Source organism: Anabrus simplex, chromosome 11, assembly GCF_040414725.1.
Source record: "Anabrus simplex isolate iqAnaSimp1 chromosome 11, ASM4041472v1, whole genome shotgun sequence".
Lineage (NCBI taxonomy): Eukaryota > Metazoa > Arthropoda > Insecta > Orthoptera > Tettigoniidae > Anabrus > Anabrus simplex.
In genome coordinates, this window is record NC_090275.1 from 74,076,186 (window position 1) to 74,099,287 (window position 23,102).

At 38.8% G+C, this 23,102-nt stretch overlaps 1 protein-coding gene across 3 annotated transcripts in view; it reads right to left on the bottom strand.

Moving 5' to 3' along the window:
* The window catches only part of LOC136883454 (protein maelstrom homolog), a 228,650-nt gene that overhangs the window by 17,414 nt on the left and 188,134 nt on the right, over positions 1 to 23,102 (bottom strand). For all 3 annotated transcript variants that reach the window (XM_067155759.2, XM_067155761.2, XM_067155760.2), the window contains exons 10-11: positions 18,323 to 18,407; positions 4,412 to 4,483 (exon numbers count right to left, since the gene is read on the bottom strand). In XM_067155759.2, coding sequence (XP_067011860.2) covers positions 4,412 to 4,483; positions 18,323 to 18,407 — 157 coding nt within the window. The remainder of the gene's footprint in view (positions 1 to 4,411; positions 4,484 to 18,322; positions 18,408 to 23,102) is intronic.

A 23,102-nucleotide genomic window follows, 5' to 3' on the forward strand; every position in this document is an offset into this window, starting at 1 on the left:
TCACCTCAGTTGTTTATTATGGTCATGGACGAAATTGTAAAGGAAAAAAAGGAAGCGCCTATGGAGATAAAGAGATGAAGATACGGCTATTTGCAGACACTGTTGTGATCTGAGGAAAGAAAAAGCAAAGAAGTGCAACAACAACTAGATGTACTGAACAAAAAAAGTTGAGAAGTATGACATGAAAATCAGTACAGAAAAAAACAAGAAGTCAAGAGTCTAGAAATTGTGGACAGCTTTAAATACCAAGGAAGTGAATTAATGCAAAATGCTAGGGTGGACATGGAGAATAGCAGGAAGGTACAACATTCTACGAAAGTGTAAGGAAACTTGTTTGGAGCAAAGAAGTACCACCGGGCGAGTTGGCCGTGCGTGTAGAGGCGCGCGGCTGTGAGCTTGCATCCGGGAGATAGTAGGTTCGAATCCCACTATCGGCAGCCCTGAAAATGGTTTTCCGTGGTTTCCCATTTTCACACCAGGCAAATGCTGGGGCTGTACCTTAATTAAGGCCACGGCCGCTTCCTTCCAACTCCTAGGCCTTTCCTATCCCATCGTCGCCATAAGACCTATCTGTGTTGGTGCGACGTAAAGCCCCTAGCAAAAAAAAAAAAAGAAGTACCAAGGAAAAGTAAAGAGATAATATAGAAAATGTACAATGTAGCCATACTGACTTATGCAGCTGAGACTTGGACTTTGATTAGCAGGCAAGAGAGTAGAATTCAAGCCAGTGAGATAAAATTCTTCCTAAGAAGTACAGTAAAACCTCGTTAATTCGAAGTCGTTGGGACTCAAAAATCGGACTTCGAATTACGTGATTTCGAATTAACCGCCAATCCGCAATTCAGAAGTACCAACCCTTGCCGCGTTATAAAATATTCTAAGGCCCGTTACTGCATGCATTTAACCTTGATTCACAGTTTATACCTTTCAAATGCCATGAAAAAAAAAACTATTTCCAAAATGTATCCAAGAAGGTGCGTTTACAGTATTCAAATAATACACTCGGATATCTCACTGGTAAACATAACCTCACGCAACGAAAGAAAAAAAAAAATAAGCACGATTCAAAGACGAGGAGAAATCTATGCTCGCTCCCATGTGCAAGTGCTTTATTGATTGGATTACTATACTGTATGCATTTTAGATGCCTTGTATTTACACAGAAAGTACCCGATGCCCTTAAAATCGAACTTTCCTATGACTCTATCCTTGTACGATTTCCCGCCGTGGCACTTCTCTCGTACTTCAGAAATGTAAACACTTGCCGCGTCACGAAGTATTCTAAGACCCATTAATACATGCAATCACCTCGATTCACAGTTTAAACCTTTCTAATGCCATGGAAAAAACTATTTCCGAAATGTATCCAACAAGGTGCATTTACAATGTTCAAATAATGCGCTTGGATAAATCGCTGACAAACATAACCTCACGCAACGAAAGAAAAAAAAGTCGCACAATTCAAAGACGAGGATAAATTATGCCGGTTCCCCTGTGCAAATGCATTCTTTTTTGGATTTCTTTACTGTTTGCATTTTTATTATAGGCTACATGCTTTGTACTGGCATGGAAAGTGCCCGACGCTCTTAAAACATCGTGGCTTATCGAAGTTTCCTATGACGAGGGGATAAAGTATATCGCTTCCGTGTGCATTGCAACGTACTACTATGACCCCCATCCCTCACACTACGGTTTCCCGGGTGGCAATTTCTCCTTTAAAACCATAAGACCGTTTGGGCTCGCATTAAAATAAAACAATGCAGTTTCACCGGCATGTCAATGTTGTTCGATGCGTACGAATTTATTATATTTGCCACGTTTTTTCGTCAACTGTTGGTATCGCCAGTGTTCGCGGATTCTGTTTTCCCGCACACTGCCTGTTGCGTGATATTACGGCGTTCCTTAAAAGGTTGAACACAAAAGAATTCCGATTTCATTCAACTTAGCAATAATGAAGCGCACTGTACACCCACCGAAGTGAGTGTGAAGTGCAGAAAGCTACCCCTCCACGTTCCGGAACGCGCGTTCTGTTATGACGCGGAGCGGATACATTTCGAGTTGAAATTACTCTGTAACATACTATTGTTTTAAAATGTAAAGGCAGTTTCGAATTAAAAGTCTGAATTTCGGTAATGGGGCCGACATTGTACTTCGAATTACGAATTATCCATATTTCGAATTAAACAATTGAAATAACATGCAAAACTGTATCTCATGTTTCCGGGAACGAGAGCTTCTTCGAATTAGGCGGGATTTTGAATTAACCGATTTCGAATTATCGAGGTTCTACTGTATAATAAGAAAGACAAGGAAAGACAGAGTTAGAATTGAAGGAAGGAAGTTGGGTTAGGAAAGCCAAATGATAGTTGAAAAGAATAAACTAAGGTGGTTTGGACATGTAAAGAGGATGGAGGAGAATAGAAGACCGAGACAGAAGTTGGAGGCAAAGTGCGAGGGCAATAGAGAAAGAGGAAGAGGAAGACCTAGAGCAAGGTGGATTAAATCAGTGAAGAACGGCATGTTGCTGTTTGAGTCATCAGTCCATAGACTGGTTTGGTGCAACCCTCCATGCTACCCTATCCTGTGCTAACCTTTTCATTTCTATGTAACTATCACATCCTACATCTGCTCTAATCTGTTTGTCATATTCATACCTTGGTCTACCCCTACCGTTCTTACCGCCTACACTTACTTCAAAATACACTTCCTCAAAAACCAACTGACCGAGTCCTGGGTGTCTTCGATGTGTCCTATCATTCTATCTCTTCTTCTCGTCAAATTTACTCAAATCGATCTCCCCTCACCAATTCGATTCAGTATCTCTTCATTCGTGATTCGATCTATCCACCTCACCTTCAGCATTCTCCTGTAACACCACATTTCAAAAGCTTCTATTCTCTTTCTTTCTGAGCTAGTTATCGTCCATGTTTCACTTCCACACAATGCTACGCTCCAGATGAAAGTCTTCAGAAACATTTTTCTAATTCCTATATCAATGTTTGAAGTGAGCAAATTTCTTTTCTTCGGCATTAGAAGACGAAATTTAGACTGGGACAAAATCGTGCAAGAGGAATGGTGGAAGGAAAGAGGAAGATGGAGAAGTACCACAAATACCCCGACCCAGCAGGAGCTGGATAAGGGGAAATGATGCAGAATGCTCAGGAACTGCCAAGTATGTCTGATGCCCAAGACCTGTGTAAGTTCCATGAACGAATAAGAGAGGTATATTGTCCAACTCGCTTCTCTTCTGAGACACTGAAAGCTGCTGATATGCTACCATTATTACTGATAGTCAAGAAATCCTATACTGTTGGAAAGAAAATTTCTCCAGTCTTCTCAATCGGAGTTCAAATGCTGCTGAAGACTTTCTAGATGTACCTCTACATCCCCAACAACCATGGATGGCTCTCCCACCAACATTCAAGGAATTCAATGTTGCTCTCAGTAAACTGAAACCTGGCAAGGCTCCTTGCCCAGATAACATTCCTCTGGAATTGATTCAAAATGGAGGCCTACCTCCAAAGAACAGACTTCATACACTTATCCTCTTAACATGGGAAACCTGCGAAGTACCCAGTAACCTTAAAAATGTTGCTATCGTTACTCTTTTTAAAAAAGGTGATCATAATGTTTGTGGCAACTATCTTGGTATATCATTGCTTTCTACAGCAGGTAAAATTCTTGATAGAATTTTTCTCATTCGCCTAAAGATTACTTCCTACAGGATCCTACTTGAGTCGCAGTGCGGTTTTCGAATGTCCAGAGACACAACAGGTATAATCTTCTGTGCAAGGCAAATCCAGGAAACGTGCAGAGAGCAACAGACACCTTTATACCTAGTGTTCAATGACCTGGAAAAGGTTTTCGACTCAGTCTGGAGACCAGCTACTTTGGACAGTACTGAAACACTTTGGCTGTCAACAGCATTTTGTAGATCTGATTAAGGCTCTTCATGATTAAATGTCTGGACAAATCATTCATCAAAATATTATCTCTGATCCACTTCAAATCATTCATGGATTAAAAGAAGGAGGTGTGCTTGCTCCAACACACTTAGCTTTTCATCTAGATGCCATGCTATATGGAACATCTACATTAAAAAAAAAAAAAAAAAAAAAAAAAAAAAAAAAAAAAAAAAAAAAAAATCCAAATAGTACTCAAATATGATGTCAGCATGTAAAGAAATTGCTGGGGGCACATTCGGTATATAACTGCGAAAATTAATTACAACTCAGCCATGGATTGCCCAAGAGAGATCTGTTTCTCTGCCATGCAGTAGAGAAACATAGATCAAAATAGGGATGCAGGCAGCCTAGATGATATCATTTCAAAATGTCAGCACTCTGTAGATGAGGCTTTACGGTAATTATGATTATTCCTTAAATAACTGTTACATTTTCTTTAAACTTACCACCTATAGCAGGGAAGTCTTCTGGAGTGAAAATAGGCTCCTTCTTTCGCAGAACACCAGCAATAGCCTGAGCTGAAAGAAGAAACAACAAACAACTTTAAAGTGAACCACAGTAGTAAAGTCAGTTTAACATAAAGGCATCAGAAATATAATTATAGGTGGGCCAGCATATGGTTGTACATGATAGCTGCGCAAAATGTTGATCACACAGCAGAGTAGAGTAATTCCCTCCCGGAACAGTCTTTCCACTTCAGTAATTGTGAAGGACTTATTATTTGTGCGTGTGTAATGTTTCACTTCACTGCATACCAACTCAATAGGGTTGAAGTGACAGTACTATGGTGGCAACCCAACCATATCATGAGAAAACATGATTCACTGGAAAAGACCTTAATGCTGGGGAAGACTGATGGTAACAGGAGAAGAGGGCAACAACGGATGAGGTGGATTGATGACATCAAGGAAGCCACGGCTCTCAATTTAGAAAGACTTCGGAAAATAGTATACGACAGGAAGAAATGGCGCACTTTGGTCTATGGGGTCACGGAGAGTCGAAAGCGACTAAACGACTAACAACAACAATATATATATATATATACAGAAACAAGAAAGCAAGTACATTATATTTTAATGTCCAAAGATGTTATCCATTCTAGAGCCTCTGTATTGGCCTCTAGAAAATCAAACCTCCAGGGTAGGTTCTTCTGCTACACTCCTTTACAATGTGTTCGATGGTTTGAAAAGGAGCACCACAGTCACACTCGGGGGATTGTATCTTTCCCCATTTATACAGGGACACAGCACAGACACCAAGACCACATCGAATCCTATTAAGGATGGGTATACTGTTGCTTCACGTCCGTAGGTTAAACTTTAAAAAGCCCTACATGTGACCCCTGGGTGGTGCTAAGGAAGCAATAACATTGGCTGCTGGACCTATCTTCTAAAGATCTCCCAGCAAATATGCAAACTGTACAAAGCCTGGTGGTATTTGAAGGTGTTTAAATATGACAGCCTCAAATTGGTAGATTTACCGGCACATAAAGAACTCCTGCAGTGCAAAAATTCCAGCTTCTTGGAGTCTCCGAAAACTGTTGAAGAAATAGTTAATTGGACGTAAACCAGTATTTTATTTATTTGTATCAGAAACATTAATACTGTAAATACATATACATACATACATACATACATACATACTTTTACAGAATTATATACATTATAGACAAAGTCACAATTATTAAAAAAAAAAGTCTATACTACTTTTGCCCAGAAATTGGCAACATCTAGTGCATTTTCAGTTGCCTGAAGTAGATCTTGTACTGTGCATGTTTTAGGGCACCTACTACACTACAACAAATCAGACATCTGGACTGCATACAATGAGGACTCGATGTTGAAACCCCCACTTCTGCAGGTTGCTTTTACATCTTGTCACACCTGCCCCTAATCTGTTCAGTGATCTCCAAGTACTCCATTTCTCCATGTGACCAGGTGGTAGTTCTTCACTTGGTGTCAGCCATTCTTCGGAGCGAGTGCAGCTTGTGCGCCACTTATCAATTTGGGATTGCTGAGGAGTCCCGTTAACAGCCTCTGTTGTTCTGAGGAAGCTTTTCCTTGATTTGAGTCTTGGAGTAACTGGCCTGTATCCATACAGAGGGTGAGCTTCAGACGTTTCCACCTTCTTCCTCTCGTTTTTTGCTGCAACCTCTCGACGGATATCAGAAGGGGCAATACCAGCAAGACTGTACAATTTGTCCAGCGAAGTAGGTTTTAGACAGCCGGTAATGATGCGGCAGGTATGGTTTTGAACAACATCTACCTTCCTGGCGTGACGACTTGTACCATACTGGGGATGCATATTCCACTGCAGAGTAACATAGAGCAATAGAAGAGGTTCTCACAGTATTGGGATGTGCCCCCCCCCAGGTAGTACCCATTATCTTCCTTATAATATTATTTCTGGCTGCCACTTTTTGCTTTGTGTTCGAGCAGTGTTTCTGGTAAGTGAGAGCACGATCAAGGGTAACTCCAAGATATTTTGATGTGAAGCAATGTTCTAGTGTGGTTCCTACCCAAGTGATCCCAACATCAACCCTCAAACCTGGGACACACTTGCCACGGATCGCCTATTTTTGACGCCCTGGAATAGTACTGCAAGTATGATTATGATCCTGTTGGTAACACTACTGAAACTGAAACAGGTATTCAATATACGAGGGTCGAGTCATAAGTCATGGCAACTATTTTTTTTTTTTCTTGCGAAAAGAAGACAACACGGAAACTCATGCATTTGGAAATATAGGGCATGTACTTATGCATAGTGCCTGAAGACAAATTCTGACTTCAGGAGATTCTCGTAGGAAAGTGACAGAACACAGGCTATTGGTAAACATTCTTTTATTATGGTATAGACAGCAAGTACACAAGATCACGTACAAAGGACAGGTCTCCACTGGTTGCAGACCTTCAAAATAATCACCCAAGGTTTCCACTGTACGTTGCCAGTGGTGGGGCAGGCGCTGAATACCATTCGCTGCATGTGTATCGCTAACGTGTGACACCTCTCTCCGAAATGCTGTTACGATGTCCTCTTTGTTAAAAAACCGTAGTCCACGTAATGGCTTCTTGACTTTGGGGATTAGATCATAGTCACATGTTATTTTAATACACGATCGTTGCTCCTGCTTGTCGACTTCCATTTTGTGACGCTCTCACTCACACTCTGAACTTGGGGGCATTCTTAGACCCACACTGTTTACATACACCATCTAGTGGCATCATACACAAGTACATACCATATGTTTCCAAATGCATATCTTAGATTTTCCGTGTTGTCTCCTGTTCGCAAAAAAAAAAAAAAAAAAAAAAAAAAAGTTGCCCTGACTTATGACTCGACCTCCGTATTTAACAGTTTAAATGTTAGTGATACTATGTCATAACAACTTCTGTTGCAAGCGGCACTTGACAGCAGTTTTAGTTATATTTTTCACAAATCAGAATGAGGTGCAGAGAAGTAAAAGAACAGAATGCATCATGTATGATTGTGTAAGATGGCATGAATTAGACTAAGAAAACGTGAAACAGTTCAAATAGTTAAAGCAGAAAGCAAAATACACAACTCTGATAGTGAAATAGATAAAATGAGAGATACTACTGGAGTATTTTTGAATGTATCGTGAACAGTTTCACGTCTACCTCTTCGGCTGTAACTCGTTTCCGCATATATGCTTACAATCCCCTTGCTCTCAATGCTACCTTATTTACTCGTGTATTAGACCCCCCTTGGCTTTTCGAGACAAAAAAAAAAATGAAAAAAATAAATCCTGCATACAAGACCCCCAACATAATTCGTCAGAGAAGAATGATTCTGCTTCGAAGCGGGTACAAGCCTTATGCAGCTCTGATGACATCACAAAAATTTGTGAATAGTTTCGTCCGTACGACCCAATGAAAACACGCGTCGAAGACATGCGGTACATTTGTGTTTCGTAGCTAAGAAATGCCTGCCTCCGTAGCGTAGGCCTACTGCAGCTCTGAAGACGTCCACAAATAGGTGAATAGTTTCAGGTCTGACCTGCTCATTGCAAGCACGCATCAGTCATGTATGTACATCTGTGTTTTGTAATTAAGAATGTCCAACAGCGTAATGGTTAGCACAATTAGCTGCCATTCTCAGGAGCCTGAGTTTGATTCCCGGTACCGTATTGCCAGAGATTTATGAAGGGCAGTAGGGGTGAGTGTTGTACCTTGGACCATTTGTACCTTGGAACAGTTGCATTATCTTTGATCTTAGTAAACACCTTTGGATCAGTTGAGTTCATTACTTTGCCACCCTGGGCAGCACAGTTTGTCTGGTGGCATCTATTGTGGTTTCAGTTCCAAATTATTTAAGTGTAAAGCATTTTGGTACTTGAAAGTATTTTTAAAGTGATTTCAAATTGTCATATTAGTAGTTCTCACATGTAAAATAGATTTCTTCTTTATTTACACTATGTTAGTATGTAAATGGACTAACTTCTACACAGATTACCTTTTTTCCTACCTAATTCGTTTCTTTCTGAAATGGCTTCATCATGTACCTTGGAACACGCGCACATATTGTACCTTGGAACATTACAAGGTACACCATGTTCTTTTAGATGCTATTTTGAAACATTATCTTGTTCTTATAGTGTATTCACCTGAATCCAACTCAGTATTAATAGATCTAGACCCAATAATCTGAAGTTGTCTACAGATCTTGATCAGGGGAAGAAAGAAAGGGGAAGTCAACAATCCTAACAGCTACTCCTGACAAAAATGATCCCCAACCTAACTTGTCCACTATGAAAGAAAATAATGAATCTAAAACATCGACTGCAAAGAAAAGGACTGAAAGGAATATTTTCCATTCAGAAGAGGAACCTGATTTTGTGTCTAGTGGTTGTGAAGCAGATTATGCAGCTGATCTGCTGGAAGAGCAGCAATAGGATGACTTTGCATTAGGCCTACACTTTGATCACCCATGTCTTCCAGAAGAAATTGTTCTGATTCAATTTCAAACAAAAAAGTCTCTCGTACATTATGTTCGTAAAATACACGAATATGAGAAATGTTGTTCCGAGTATAAAATTCATTTTTTAAAGAGACAAGGTAACACTTAAAACTTCATCTTTGACAAGGATACACTATATGAAGTTCCCTAGGAAGGAGTCATAATGAAATTGCCTCGGCCAAATGTCTCTGGTGGCACCCAGTGACAAAAGAAACAGATGCACTTTGAAATAGATTTCATAACTTCCAAGTACAATGTTCACTGAAACAAATCTGTTTGACTGTGCTGCTAGTTTAATCTGATTCTTTTTATTTTCTTATTAATAGTCATTTTCATCAAATTTTTGTAATTTTTTAGAGAACTGTAATGAGAGAATAATACTGTGTCCAGTGACACAACCTGTTTAATATTATGTATACATGTACAGATGAATAATGTCATTTCTTGTGAAAAATATAATATTTTTGTAATATTCAGTAATTATGTCATAACTGTTAAAGTTGTTCCAAGGTACACGACTATGTTGTACCTTGGAACATGTTGCAGAGTTCAACAAAATGTTTTAAAAAACTTAACTCTGACACTGAGCACAGTCCATGCATTAAAATAGGTGGAAAGACCTATATTAATGAGGAATAACAAGTAGGATTCACGAAATACAAAAGAAAAGAAATTAAAAAAATTAAATGTAAAAACTCTCCCATAAGGTTGATTTGTGGTAAAAATGGTACATGCAACTTTCTTCCTCTGGAGGCCTGTCTTAAAAAGACCTGCACCACTTTGGGACGAGGAAACAAGTTTACTTTAGTTAGAAATATTCACGGCTGTTGCAAGGCCTATTAATATAGGCAGGCGAGATCATTAACAAAGTGATCATTTAATATCTTGTAACTTGGGCCAATATAGGTTTTTTTGGGAGAGAAGTAGGTTTAAAACTTGAAAAAAACAATCCAATCACAATTGCTTAACTCCCCAATGTACCTAACAATAATAATATTGATTTTTTTATGTCCCCACTTACTTTCAACGATTTTCAGAGATGCCAAACAAAACATACTGGGGTATGCGTTAAAAAATGGGAGACAACAAACGTATGAAATTAAACATTATGATAATAAAATGCATTACTGCCACACCTGTAGATATCCATAAATGTGGCAAACTTCCCTGTTATTTATTTTTATTCTTTCCGCTGTGGAACTTTCGGCACTATCCGGGCACTGTGTAGGATACGTAACCCAAACAATGCGGTCTCTCTTATCTCATTTACAGCTCTTTAGGTAAAACCTGATGTGATAAATGTAGAGAACAAGCATGAAATATACTTAAAAATAAGGGTCTGGCTTTCAACAACCACAGTAATCAAGAGAATGCTTCTAGTCACTATGTATTAACAATCGGAAATACAACTCGTAACACGTCAAACTGGTGGTTTGGCATGCTTTCAACAACAAGGCTTCATTCAGAAGGAGTAGCTCCTGCTACACATACACCAGCTGGGAATATCAGAGACCACCTCCAGAAACCATTTGGGAATAGCTTCACACAGTTTGGACTCTACGCTCGGGAATGAAACTATTTTTAAAAAGTTCAAAAAGACAGGACCTCAAATGCTCTCGGGCTCGATTGCATTGCACGGCTGACGAGATGGCAGGGAAGATGATGACACGCTGGTAGCAGGGAAGTTAGCGGCACAAGACAATTAAAATGAAAGCAGTGATCAGGTTTACTGCGTGGTAGGCCTACTGCTCAACAGACAGACAAACATTGCATAACATGATATCCATATTCCTTTTCTCTACGGGGTCGAGTATGAAGCGAGATGAATCTTCATAGCGAGTTTTTATGACCGTATGCCCTTCCCGACATCGACCTCATCAGAGGAATTAATGAGATGAAACAAATGACGTGATATGAGTAATTAAAACGGATTATATTTATATGTAGGCCTAAAAGTCATGTTCACCATTTATTGACTTTTTACATTTAGAAATACTGCCTTCCAACAAAAATAGCCAGTATAATTCAAATGCATTCATAAGTTTGTCAAGGAACAGTGTAAATGTTTACATGTACAATTTATAGCTCTGTATAGCCTAGAAGTTCATTACACAAAATTTTAGATTATCCCATACTGGACTCCCCTTTACATTTTTTGCTGTAAAATTGGGCAAAAGCGGTCTAATATGCGAGTAAATACAGTATTTGTGCTTGTAATCAGGTGACTGATGAAATCAATTCAAGCATGAAACATGTGTCTATACAGATTGCACTCGTTCGATGGAAGAAGACGAGACTGCATCTGACAAGCGTATGCACATCTTTTGTTTAGACTCTTCATGCCTGCAATGCTCTTGTTCAAGCAGTTAAACAGCAGTACAAGTAGGGTGCTTCCTATTTTTGCATTTTCTTGTCTTGCAGGATACATTTTAAAAACTTAACATCCAAAAAATAAATGAGCAATTACTGTGCACATTAAATTTCAAAACTTGGAAGTTGAATTTAGTCTAATTAAATTCACTTTAAGATTTTAAGAAAATGATAACCAGTGATTACCAGGTGATTGAAAAATGCTAGGAGAGTAATAGACAGTAGTTGTGTTTATGTTTCGTACATCTAGAGAAAGCATATGACAGCGTACCGAGAAAAAAGATGTTCACCATACTGGGGGACTATGGAATTAAAGGTAGATTATTAAAATCAATCAAAGGTATTTATGTTGATAATTAGGCTTCGGTGAGAATTGACGGTAGAATGAGTGCTTTGTTCAGGGTACTTACAGGGATTAGACAAGGCGTAATCTACAGGGATTAGACAAGGCGTAATCTTTCACCTTTGCTGTTCGTAATTTACATGGATCATATGCTGAAAGGAATAAAGTGGCAGGGAGGGATTCAGTTAGGTGGAAATTTAGTAAGCAGTCTGGCCTATGCTGACGACTTGGTCTTAATGGCAGATTGTGCCAAAAGTCTACAGTCTTGGAACTTGAAAATAGGTGAAATGAGTATGGGATGAAAATTAGCCTCTCGAAGACTAAACTGATGTCAGTAGGTAAGAAATACAACAGAATTGAATGTCAGATTGGTGATACAAAGCTGGAACAGGGCCGATGACCTTCGATGTTAGGCCCCTTAAAACAACAAGCAAGCAAAGCTGGAACAGGTAGATAATTTCAAGTATTTAGGTTGTGTGTTCTCTCGGGATGGTAATGTAGTGAGTGAGATTGAATCAAAGTGCAGTAAAGCTAATGCAGTGAGTTCGTAGTTGCGATCAACAGTGTTCTGTAAGAAGGAAGTCAGCTCTTGGACGAAACTGTCTTTATATCGATCTGTTTTCAGACCAACTTTGCTTTACGGGAGCGAAAGCTGGGTGGACATAGGATATCTTATTCATAAGTCAGAAGTAACAGACATGAAAGTCGCGAGAATGATTGCTGGTGCAAACAGGTGGAAACAATGGTAGGAAGGTACTCTGAATGGGAAGATAAAAAGGCTAAGTTAGGAATGAACTCGAAGTTGTACGCATAAACCGGCTTCAATGGTGGGGTCATGTGAGGCGAATAGAGGAGGACAGGTCACCTACGAGAATAATGGACTCTGTTATGGAGGGTATCCCCGTTTCTACCATAAAGGTAATTTGCCCCAGCCTAGCCAGCCGATCCCAGGCGTCCTCAGTCCAAATTATGATAAAAATAATGCTAAAAAATATATACACCCTGGATTTTTGATGGGGAATATATAACATAATATGGACACGGTGAGGTCAACTAAAAACTACAAATAAAGCAAGGCGAAGCATGATGTCAGTTTTGGAGGAAAATCTGTTTATTACAATAAACAAGAAAAATATGAAAAAAATAGTAAAAAAGTATCAAATGATCCAAATTTTTACAAGACTCAGAATTTTTCTTTCAGCTTGATGAAGTCCATCTTAAGAATCATTATTACAAATATACAATGTATGCAGACACACATACTTAACATATCAAATCAAATCATAAAGTATCATTAATTTTACACCTTGGGCTTGCGTGTTCACACCATGCTCTGGGCTTTACTTCAGTTAACACTTTCAACTGTAGATGAGTATGTTCCCCTTTCCTGCACACTTGATATTGCAGTGGTTATCCCTAACCTTAAGAAAAGACACGATTTAATGTGTAAAAAGGGGAGACGAAAACTAATCTAACTGTACAATATATAACACGCTGAGTGAGATAATATATCCTACAAATATATACACCTCGAATCATAAGTGACCTCATGAGCACAACAGAACACTGCGAGTCGGAACCACACACAATAAAAATCACAAAAATGGCAAATATACACAATCAAAGAAACAAAAACATGTTACATTTTCCAGGGCTCACCAAGAAAGCATGCAGCATTTCCGCAACTCTCATTCACTCAAAGCCTCGATGGAAAATATAAGGAGATAAATTTTACACTTCAAGCAACACATCCTATTCAACATAGGTTCCTGAAATAAATTACTGACACAAAATCATAAAAAAATAACAGAGGAGGCTTTAACTTTCAACACATAATCCAACTTTAGTTCCTGAAATAAATCGCAGGTTACAATTGTTCCTCAGAGCGGTAATAGGAAAGAAAAATCAAACGAAACGTCGCAATATAAAAACATCTCGTCTACTGCAACATGTGGTGGCATGGACAAAACCCAATAAAATAATCACGAAGTATAGGCCGCTAAAATAAACTCTCCTCGGTAGACAAACATATCACCCTTGCCAACACACGGCGGAATGACTCAAAAGCAGAGAATCAGTCTCCCAAAATAAAGCAGCATCATTAGTGTTCTAACATATGGCAGCTCTCCACGCAATCCTGTCACTTGCCACCCTCTTTGTTTCCTCATACTTATATTCTATCCTGATACTGTCCAGTATCTGATATCTTCTCTGTCCTCTTTGTCTTTTTCCATTTACCTTTACTTCTATAGAATCTATAAGCAAGCGATCTCTCCTAATCCAATGGCCAATCCAACCGTGCTTTCTCTTCTTGATTACTTTTAATATATTTCTCTCTTCCCCAACTCTTTTCAAGACTTCTTTATTCTTTACTTTTTCTATCCATTGTATACTTTCCATTCTCCTCCAAATCCACATATCAAATGCTTCCAGTCTTCTTTTGTCTTTTCTCAATGTCTATGTCTCAGATCCATACAGTGCCACACTCCGTACAAAGCACTTCACGAATCGCTTCCTCAAGTCTCTATCCATGCCCCCACAAAAAAGTCTACTCTTCTTATTACATGCTTCCTTCGCAATCGCAATACGAGTTTTCACCTCTCGACTGCACCTCATGTCCTTTGTTATTACACATCCCAAGTATCTGAAAGCATCCACCTGTTCTATTATTTCCTGGCCTAACTTTATGGTTGCCTTCACTTTTCTTGTACTTATCACCATACAAAAACAGTGTCCAACCATTTTACACATGCTGCTCAACGGTCTACCCGAGGCAAGTCACAAAAACACAGAGATGCAGGCCTTACAAATGAGGAACGCGTCCTCTTACTCAAAATCACACTAAGGCATATCACATGTCCTAAAGTTGCCAAAATTGAATACGTATATAAAAAGACGTCATCTAACATTTGCTCGCATAAAAAGAAACAAGACCGGGCTGGTCACAAATCTAAGCACTCATGCTTGTCAAGTTAAACATGAATAAATACAGTGGCCAACTCTGTAATAATATCATAATCTGAAACTAGGAAATTGCCACAAAGACTATCGATCATGTCTGAACCTCTGAAAGTTACTGAAATATCTCTATATTACAACTCGAGAAACTCGCAATAATAATAATAATAATAATAATAATAATAATAATAATAATAATAATAATAATAATAATAATAATACAAAACATTGAGGAACAAACCGGTCATCTGCATTTTTGTTGACTTCAGGAAAGCGTACGACTCGGTTGATCGACAGTCTCTCTTCGTTGTTCTTAAGGAACTGGGGCTTGATTCCAAGACCCTCAACCTCATCAAGGCAACACTCACTGACACTATCTCCAAAGTTAAATTCATGGGGGAGATCTCTGAACCATTCCCGATTAAAACCGGCGTCCGACAAGGTGACGGCTTATCTCCGCTTCTTTTCAACCTTGTCCTAGACAAAGTCATCCGCGAGTGGGAAAAGGTATTGAAAGACATGGGATACTGGCGCCCCATACGACTAGGACGACCCAAAGACGGTATTGAGATATCATGCCTCGCTTTTGCAGATGACCTGGCCATACTTACAGATGATGTATTCACAGCCGTTAAACAAATGGAAACCCTTAGCGAATGTGCTGGAAAGGTTGGCCTACAAATTTTCTTTGAAAAGACCAAGTTCTTCTGCTCAAAATTTGACATCCAAAATTTGAACACGACACATGGGCAAATCAACCGAGTACCACACTTCAAGTACTTGGGAGAAATAATTGAACCAACGGGAGGCGAGAAGGCTGCCCAGAAAATTCGCCTACACAAATTTCGGAAAGCCTACAGTAGGGTTCACAACATATACAATAAAAAGTGCTTGTCCCGCCATGCAAAGATCAGACACTATAATACAGTAATAAAGCCCGAAGTCTTATATGCCAGCGAGACCCTTACACTAAACGGGAAAGGTGACCTAGAAAACATTTTAAAAGAAGAAAGAAGAATCCTGAGGAAAATTCTCGGCCCCCGAAAAACAGAAGATGGATATAGACTGAGGTCATGCAAAGAGACAGAAGAGCATTCCAACATTGCAGCAGACATCCGCAAAAGACGTCTGAAATTCTATGGGCACGTCCGCAGACTGTCGGCAAGTAGACTGACACACAAGATTCTCACTTACATAGAACATCTAAAAAATATTCCATGGGTACTAGAAGTGAAGAAGGATCTGGAAAAAGCCCAGATAAACCCAAATGACACCGCGGACAGAAACCTTTATAGGAAAAAAATTAATGGATGGAAAGTGCAACCAGGGAACGAAGTGAAAAAGAAGACTGGAGCAAAGTGGACAGAAGAACGAAAAAGGATCCACGGAGAAAGGATGAGAGCTGTTTGGCAACTCAGAAAACAGAATCGTTAGAGCTTTGCGTGATCCATTGGGTCCATACGCACATAATAATAATAATAATAATAATAATAATAATAATAATAATAATAATAATAATAATAATAATAATATAATAATAAATTTTACAGAAAATGGGTTCTAATTATTCGGAACTTGAAATACGAAACTGGATTCGAGGAACTAGCAAATCAAACGCTAATTTACTCTCATCTTGATATTAAAATAGTAGTGAAGATGACGCTATCAAAATTTGTAGATCCAAACTCCACCATTTCACACACTCTCATTCACAATTCATGCAATAAATCCCAGAAAACGTGACGGAATGTTTCCGTGCGCTTTGAGCTCCCTTGATACTTTACTCTAGTCATTCCTGGCTTTAATTTAAATTTTTATTTATACTTACATTTAAGGCCCGAGACGTACACAGCATCTCAAACATCAAAGCAAAACAAATCAAATAAATGAGACAAAAAATAAGAAACTGATTCGTAAAAAGATGTTAAGCACTCAGCCAATAACTCTGAATTAAAATGTAAGAAAGCAGGCTGCAATCTTATGCAATCGGTCCACATTTACGTTACAATTATATTTACATTAACAAGCTTCCTAACATTTACTTTAGAACGTCGTCCTTCCAAGCAAAAGCTAAATTTACTGAAATTAAGTATCAAAACTAACCTATCCCCTTTTGCAACATTAAAACACGTTCACACTCACATAATTACATTGAAGATTCTGTACTCATCTATTTAGTTGACTTATCGCCGCCAGCCTTTAGGAACAGCCGGCCCAAATCGTGTTTTAACTAGCCATATCGATGATGATGCCTTCAGAAAGGACTTGGATCAGTCCTTTTTTCTCCATTCTCCTGGCTTTGAAGTGGTGATCTTGTAGTCCCCGTCGCTGCTTCTGGATGTTGTTCTTAAAACATCCCCTCGTTTATGGCGTAGAAAACTGGGTCAAAATTAACCCACCAGTTACTAGAATACTACAGCTGGAGTAATTTCCACTGACTGTGAAACCAGTTCCCATTCAGTCGTGGAACAACTTCTCCTATCTAATCCTGTAACTAGGTCAAATATTTCCCATTTAAATGCTGGATTGGAAATTACTAAGTTTGATGTCCTCGTAAAATCTGTTTACACTGGCAAGCTACTAAACATTGAATTACTATCTGGAAACTGTTCTTCCCTCTGGAAATCGAAAAATAAAAGCCAATCTCAAAGTTTAAAATCTTGAATAATTGAAATGCAAACTGAGCATCTTAAACCAAAGTTCAAGTCTTCACATGATCAAGAAGCGTAAGTTCTGACCCGCGCTCGCGTAAATAATACTTCTCTCGAAGTTACCTCCACAGAATCTCGCCGAATAATAGAGTGGCTAGCCCACACGCTCATCGCTTTTATCAATTTGTTCTCTAAGACGCCGTTGTATCCTCGATCGGGCCATCATTCGCATAGACCAATGCCTAGCCTAATTGACTGTGGCTCTATCATTTAATTTACTCAACACACTGCGTATCCGATGCTTACTTCAAGCATATATTTGCAGCTCATGTAGCCTCTTGTCGGGCCTCCAAAATGTTGTCCGTTGAGTTCTATTGTTTCCTTGTTCTGCTTTATGTACGTCATGTCGAAATTCCTCATCATAAACTTAGCTGGCAAGCGTAAAAAAACAACCTGAAATCCAAGCTCCCTGTAGAAATTGTGACATATGCTGCTGAATGTGGATGTTCCCTGCCAGTTACTAGTACTTAATAAAATAAAATATTCCTTATACATTTGAACAGATGACTGATCAATTAAACAAGCACTTCAGTAAGGGCTGTAGGGTAAGAGGAGTAGAGGGAGACCAAGACGACGATGGTTAGACTCAGTTTCTAACAATTTAAAGATAAGAGGAATAGAACTAAATGAGACGACAGCATTATTTGCAAATAGAGGATTGTGGCGATGTTTAGTAAATTCACAGAGGCTTGCAGACTGAACAATGAAATGCATAATGGTCTATAATGATAATGTATATACGTAAGATTACCATTACTGCTTCAGCAAAGAAATTTCTTCATCTATAGCCACCAACGACTGTCGAGCTTCTGCCATCACCTTCCGCTTCTTTTCTTCCAATTCTTTCAGCAATAAAGAGGCCTTTCTCTCTCTTTTTTTTTTTTTTTTAAGCAAAGAATCGTCTACTACCAATGCATTGTAATACAGGAACAATTCCACAGTTTATGTAACTTACTAATCATATAGAAAAAAAGAATTCAATTGCATATACTTACGCATGGTATTTGGCTGACGCAGGGGTGGTGGTGCCGGTGCCTTGCTACGAATAGGAACATCACCAGCACCACTAACGTTGTAGTGCTGAAAGCAGACAAACTACCATTAAGGTTGAGATTTACAAAACGATGGAAATGGAACAGACAATGTGAGGGGGAGAGAGCAATATATAATAGAACAAAGAGAATTTCCATGCACATTAAAACCTTGATAAGATGCTGCTATTGTTATGATATTCTGGGTAATATGCACTCTTTGCCCTGTCCCTACACATTTCCTACAGCAAGCTACAGTATTATAAATACCTCATAATCCCATGCTTTGCTCCTGTTTCAAATGCTCTTTTTAGAGGGAATATTCTTTGGTTAATTTTGAGCAAAGTTTCAGAAAAAAAAAAAAAAGGGACAATTTTACTTTCTCACTGCAAGTATACCTACAGACCTGAAGAAAACTGTAAGCTTTACCTGGAGCTAAAATCTAGGTAGAGTATGTTGACATCCAGACCTCGCAATAAGCAATCAGCTTATCTTAATCTCACCACAAGGAGTCCGTGATGAGTACAGAGTACTACAGAGGCGAGGAGAGGAGAGGACAGGCTAATTTAGGATTTCTCCTGTTACATGCCTATATAGAAATCAAGGACAAGGAGGTGAGAAAAGCACCCTTTTCATCATCATATCCTTTTATTGGTTTACCAGCACAATTCTAAGATAGCCTAAAAAAAATGATGCTAAGTGTAATTAAATGTGTCTGCAATTGAGAGTCAGAAAAGGAAAGTACTTTCTTTACTGGATAATGTGAAAGTAGGATGAAAACCGAGCTAGAAAGAGGACTACAGAGAGGCTATTGGACAACCATATTTGAATCTGCTTCAACGCTGCATCCTCCATATTTCAAGCGATCAGATCAAGTGAATGTGGTGATGAAACAAGTACAGAGGCTGCGGGAATAAATACCGTTTCACAGTTTTCTCAAGTAGGAAAGCACTCAAAGATGCACAAAGTCTGTTTAAAAGGGCATTAAAAAAATACAAGATACAGGCTACATACTTATATATTGTATAAAAAAGGCAAATCAACACATTTCCAGTGATTACAAAAGAAATCACAATACAATGCTTACAGAGAATGAAAATATAGAACAGAACAGAAAAACAAAATAACATCGAGAAATAATTCATGACCATAATAATAATAATAATAATAATAATAATAATAATAATAATAATAATAATAATAATAATAATAATAATAACAACAACAATCATCATCATCCTGATCTCTTTCCTGTTACCTGGATTTGGCATTTTGAATGGATTCAGTCTAATTTTACGGTCAGATGTCCTTTCTGATGACAAGGTGAAGTGATGACTCTGTGGTGGTTTGTACAGTAGTTATATTCTGTTGTGTGTACATGAAGAAGGTTATCCAGCCTTCAATACAAAGGAATTAGCTATCGACTACCCAGTTAAAATTCTCAATCCGGTTGAATCCGGGCCCTCTGAACCGAAGGTCAGCACGCTGATCATTCAGCCAAGGAGCCAGACACTAAGCAACTTGACAGGTTCGATCCTGGCTCAGCCCGGTGGTACTTAAAGGTGCTCAAATCCGTCAGCCTTGTTTCAGTAGATTTACTGGCAAACTCCTGCGGGACAACATTCCGGCATGTCGGCATATCAAAAAAAGTAGTTGGTGGAACGTAATAATAATAATAATAATAATAATAATAATAATAATAATAATAATAATAATAATAATAATAATCATCATCATCATCATCTAATTTACAAAAATTAATTATTGCCCAACCGAAGAATTTACGTTGAATTCCAAGGAAGTCAGATCCGTTGGAGGATCCAAAGAAATGGCTTACCCCAAGGGAGTGTTTTGTTACCAATACTCTTTAACATTTATATAAATGATTAGCCCTGACCTCATGCAACCAAGAGTTTCATATATGCTGATTACCTTGCTTTGATGGTACAGCAAGTGATTTTGAAGAAGCAGAACAGATGCTTTCAGGAGCTCTAGAAATCTTTTCTGACTACCACCTGAAGCCAAACCCACAAAAGACTCAGGTCAGTGATTTCCACCTTCAAAACAGACAAGCAGGTAGAAAACTGAAAGTAACTTGGGAAGGCACCGAAATGAAGCATTGTTTTACGCCCAAATACCTTGGAATTACCTTAGATCACTCACCTACCGACGACATTGCCTAAACACCAAACAAAAAGTGTCAGCCCGTAACAACATCATTCGGAAACTTGTTAGTAGCAACTGGGGTGCTGAACCTCAGGTGGTCAGTACTTCTGCCATGGTACTTTGCTTCTCTGCCAGTGAATATGCCTGCCCAGTGTGGTATAATTCCACCCATGCAAAGCAAGTAGATGTGGCCCTTAATGAAAATGCAAGACTAATTACTGGATGTTTGAAGCCAAATGTAATTGACAAACTGTATTGTATGGCACGAATTGCTCCTCCTGATATACGCCAGCAAGTAGCTGCAAATGCCGAAATGAAAAAAGTGAAGAAAATGAGCTACATCCACTACACAGACACACTGCTCCAAAGCCTAGACTGAAATCTAGGAGGAGCTACCTACAGTCAACATCTCCACTAAATACATCTCCGAAGAATGCCAGATAAAAATTGAATGGATGAAAACCATAACGGTATAAGTGACATTTAAAAGAAAATGAGTTAAGTGCAGGATGTAACTCCGGGAGGATGTACCTTTTCACCAGGAAAGAGATACAAGTGATAGCGGTAATATTCTGCGCTCTAGTGATGGGTGGTGTAACTACAAATAACATGCTTTATATGAGTGTTAAGATGTTTAAATGCCTTTTTCTCTGAATGACCAAAATGCTACTTATACCGTAATGGTTTTCATCCATTCAATTGTGGGCAGCCAGAAAAAGTCATTTTCAAATAGGAACAAAACCAGCTGAATGCTTAGCAACCGGACACAACTTGGACTGGATCACAGGGAGATCACTGAACAGGTTAAGATCAGGTGTTGGAAAGTCTAAGGACACCCTAATGAAATGGGGATATTTCGATGTATCACCACTATGTGAATGCGAAGAGGTGCAGACTACCAAGCATCTGTGTCACTGCTCATGTTGCCCTGATTCTTAAAAGGATGTGCTCAAGGCACAAGGAAAAGCAATCACAGTTGCTTGTTTCTGGGCAAAGACTATTTAATACCATTTTGGTATATATGTGTATAAATTCCTTCTGTTTCACTGCTACTAAATTGTAATGTAAAAACAAATACTTCTATTGTATGCTCCTGACTCAAGTAAATAATGAAATAATTACCAAAATATCTACAGTAAAATACCAGTATAACAAAATTTTGGGGACCTCTGAAATTAATTTGTTATACTGAAATTTTGTTATACTGAAATAAGTCAATTCGTAAGAACTCGCCTAGTATTATATCCGTTAGTTATTGTTGTTTTTAGGGGCGGAACTACGAGGTCATCTGCCCTGTTATATCAGCTGCAGGATCTACATAACTTCAAAATACCTTTATAATAATAAGAGTTACAGTACTGACAGATGTTTTCAGAAAATCTATTTTTACATTGTACCAGCAAGTCTACACACACTGTTCCAGAACATCATTTTTTGAAAAAGTCTCAGATTTTCTTCTGAACAGATCCAGACACAAAAGCTCGTTCCAAATAGTCACCAACCACTGCACATGAAGTTAAAACAGATTCTGGCACATCACTTCGTGACACAAGAAAATCTTGAAGGCTACGTGCCATGTTCGTTGCCTGCTGAAGAGTCAAGCTCTGTCGATCACAATCATTTTGGGGGTTATCTTCCTCTTCCTCCTCATCGCATGGATCTCTATCATTCATAATGTCCTCCACAATTTCCTTATTTGTGATTTCTTTTTGGACTATTACATCACTATCTACATTGATGTAGTCGGTAAGACTTACCGTAGATGGCACATCCAACGTTGTACACAAACGCTTCCAATTCTCCTCGGTTTCCACATCATCCAACACTTCACTTTCTGTGACGTCTTCTGTAAAAACCACTCCAGCTTTTCTAAAGCAGTTTGTGATGATGTCTGCATTCAGGGATTTCCATGCAGCATTAAACATCTGCATTGCTTCCAATATATTGATGTTAATGGCTCTATTCGTGGCAACGTTGCACAGCATTCGACGGACTACACGAGCTCGGTAATACCGCTTTACTGCATGATTTATACCCTGATCCAGCGGCTGCAGAATTGAAGTTGTATTTGGAGGCAAAAATAAAACTTTTACATGCTCCAAATGGCGAGGCACACAATTATGAGAAGAGCAATTGTCCAATAATAGAAGAATTCTCGTCTTTTCGGCCTTCATCCGAAGTTCCAAGTCCAACAACCACTCTTTGAATAGCACAGATGTCATCCATGCCTTAGAATTGTGCCTATATTCACAGGGCAGATGTTGCACTCCCTTGAAACACCTTGGCTTCCCAAATTTCCCAATTATGAGAGGTTTCAGTTTGTCCGTCCCTGTGGAATTGGTGCACAAAAGAGCCGTGATACGTTCTTTTGAACGTTTGCCCCCAAAACACTTATTTTCCTTAAAATCAAGGGTTTTGTTCGGCATTAGTTTATAAAATAAAGCAGTTTCGTCTGCATTATAAATGTCTGCCGGCGAATATTCTTTCAAGGCATCCTTTAGAGTCTCCAGCCGCCATGAAGACGCAACTTCCTTCGGGGTATCGTTAGCTTCACCATTTATAATTTTGTGGGATATGC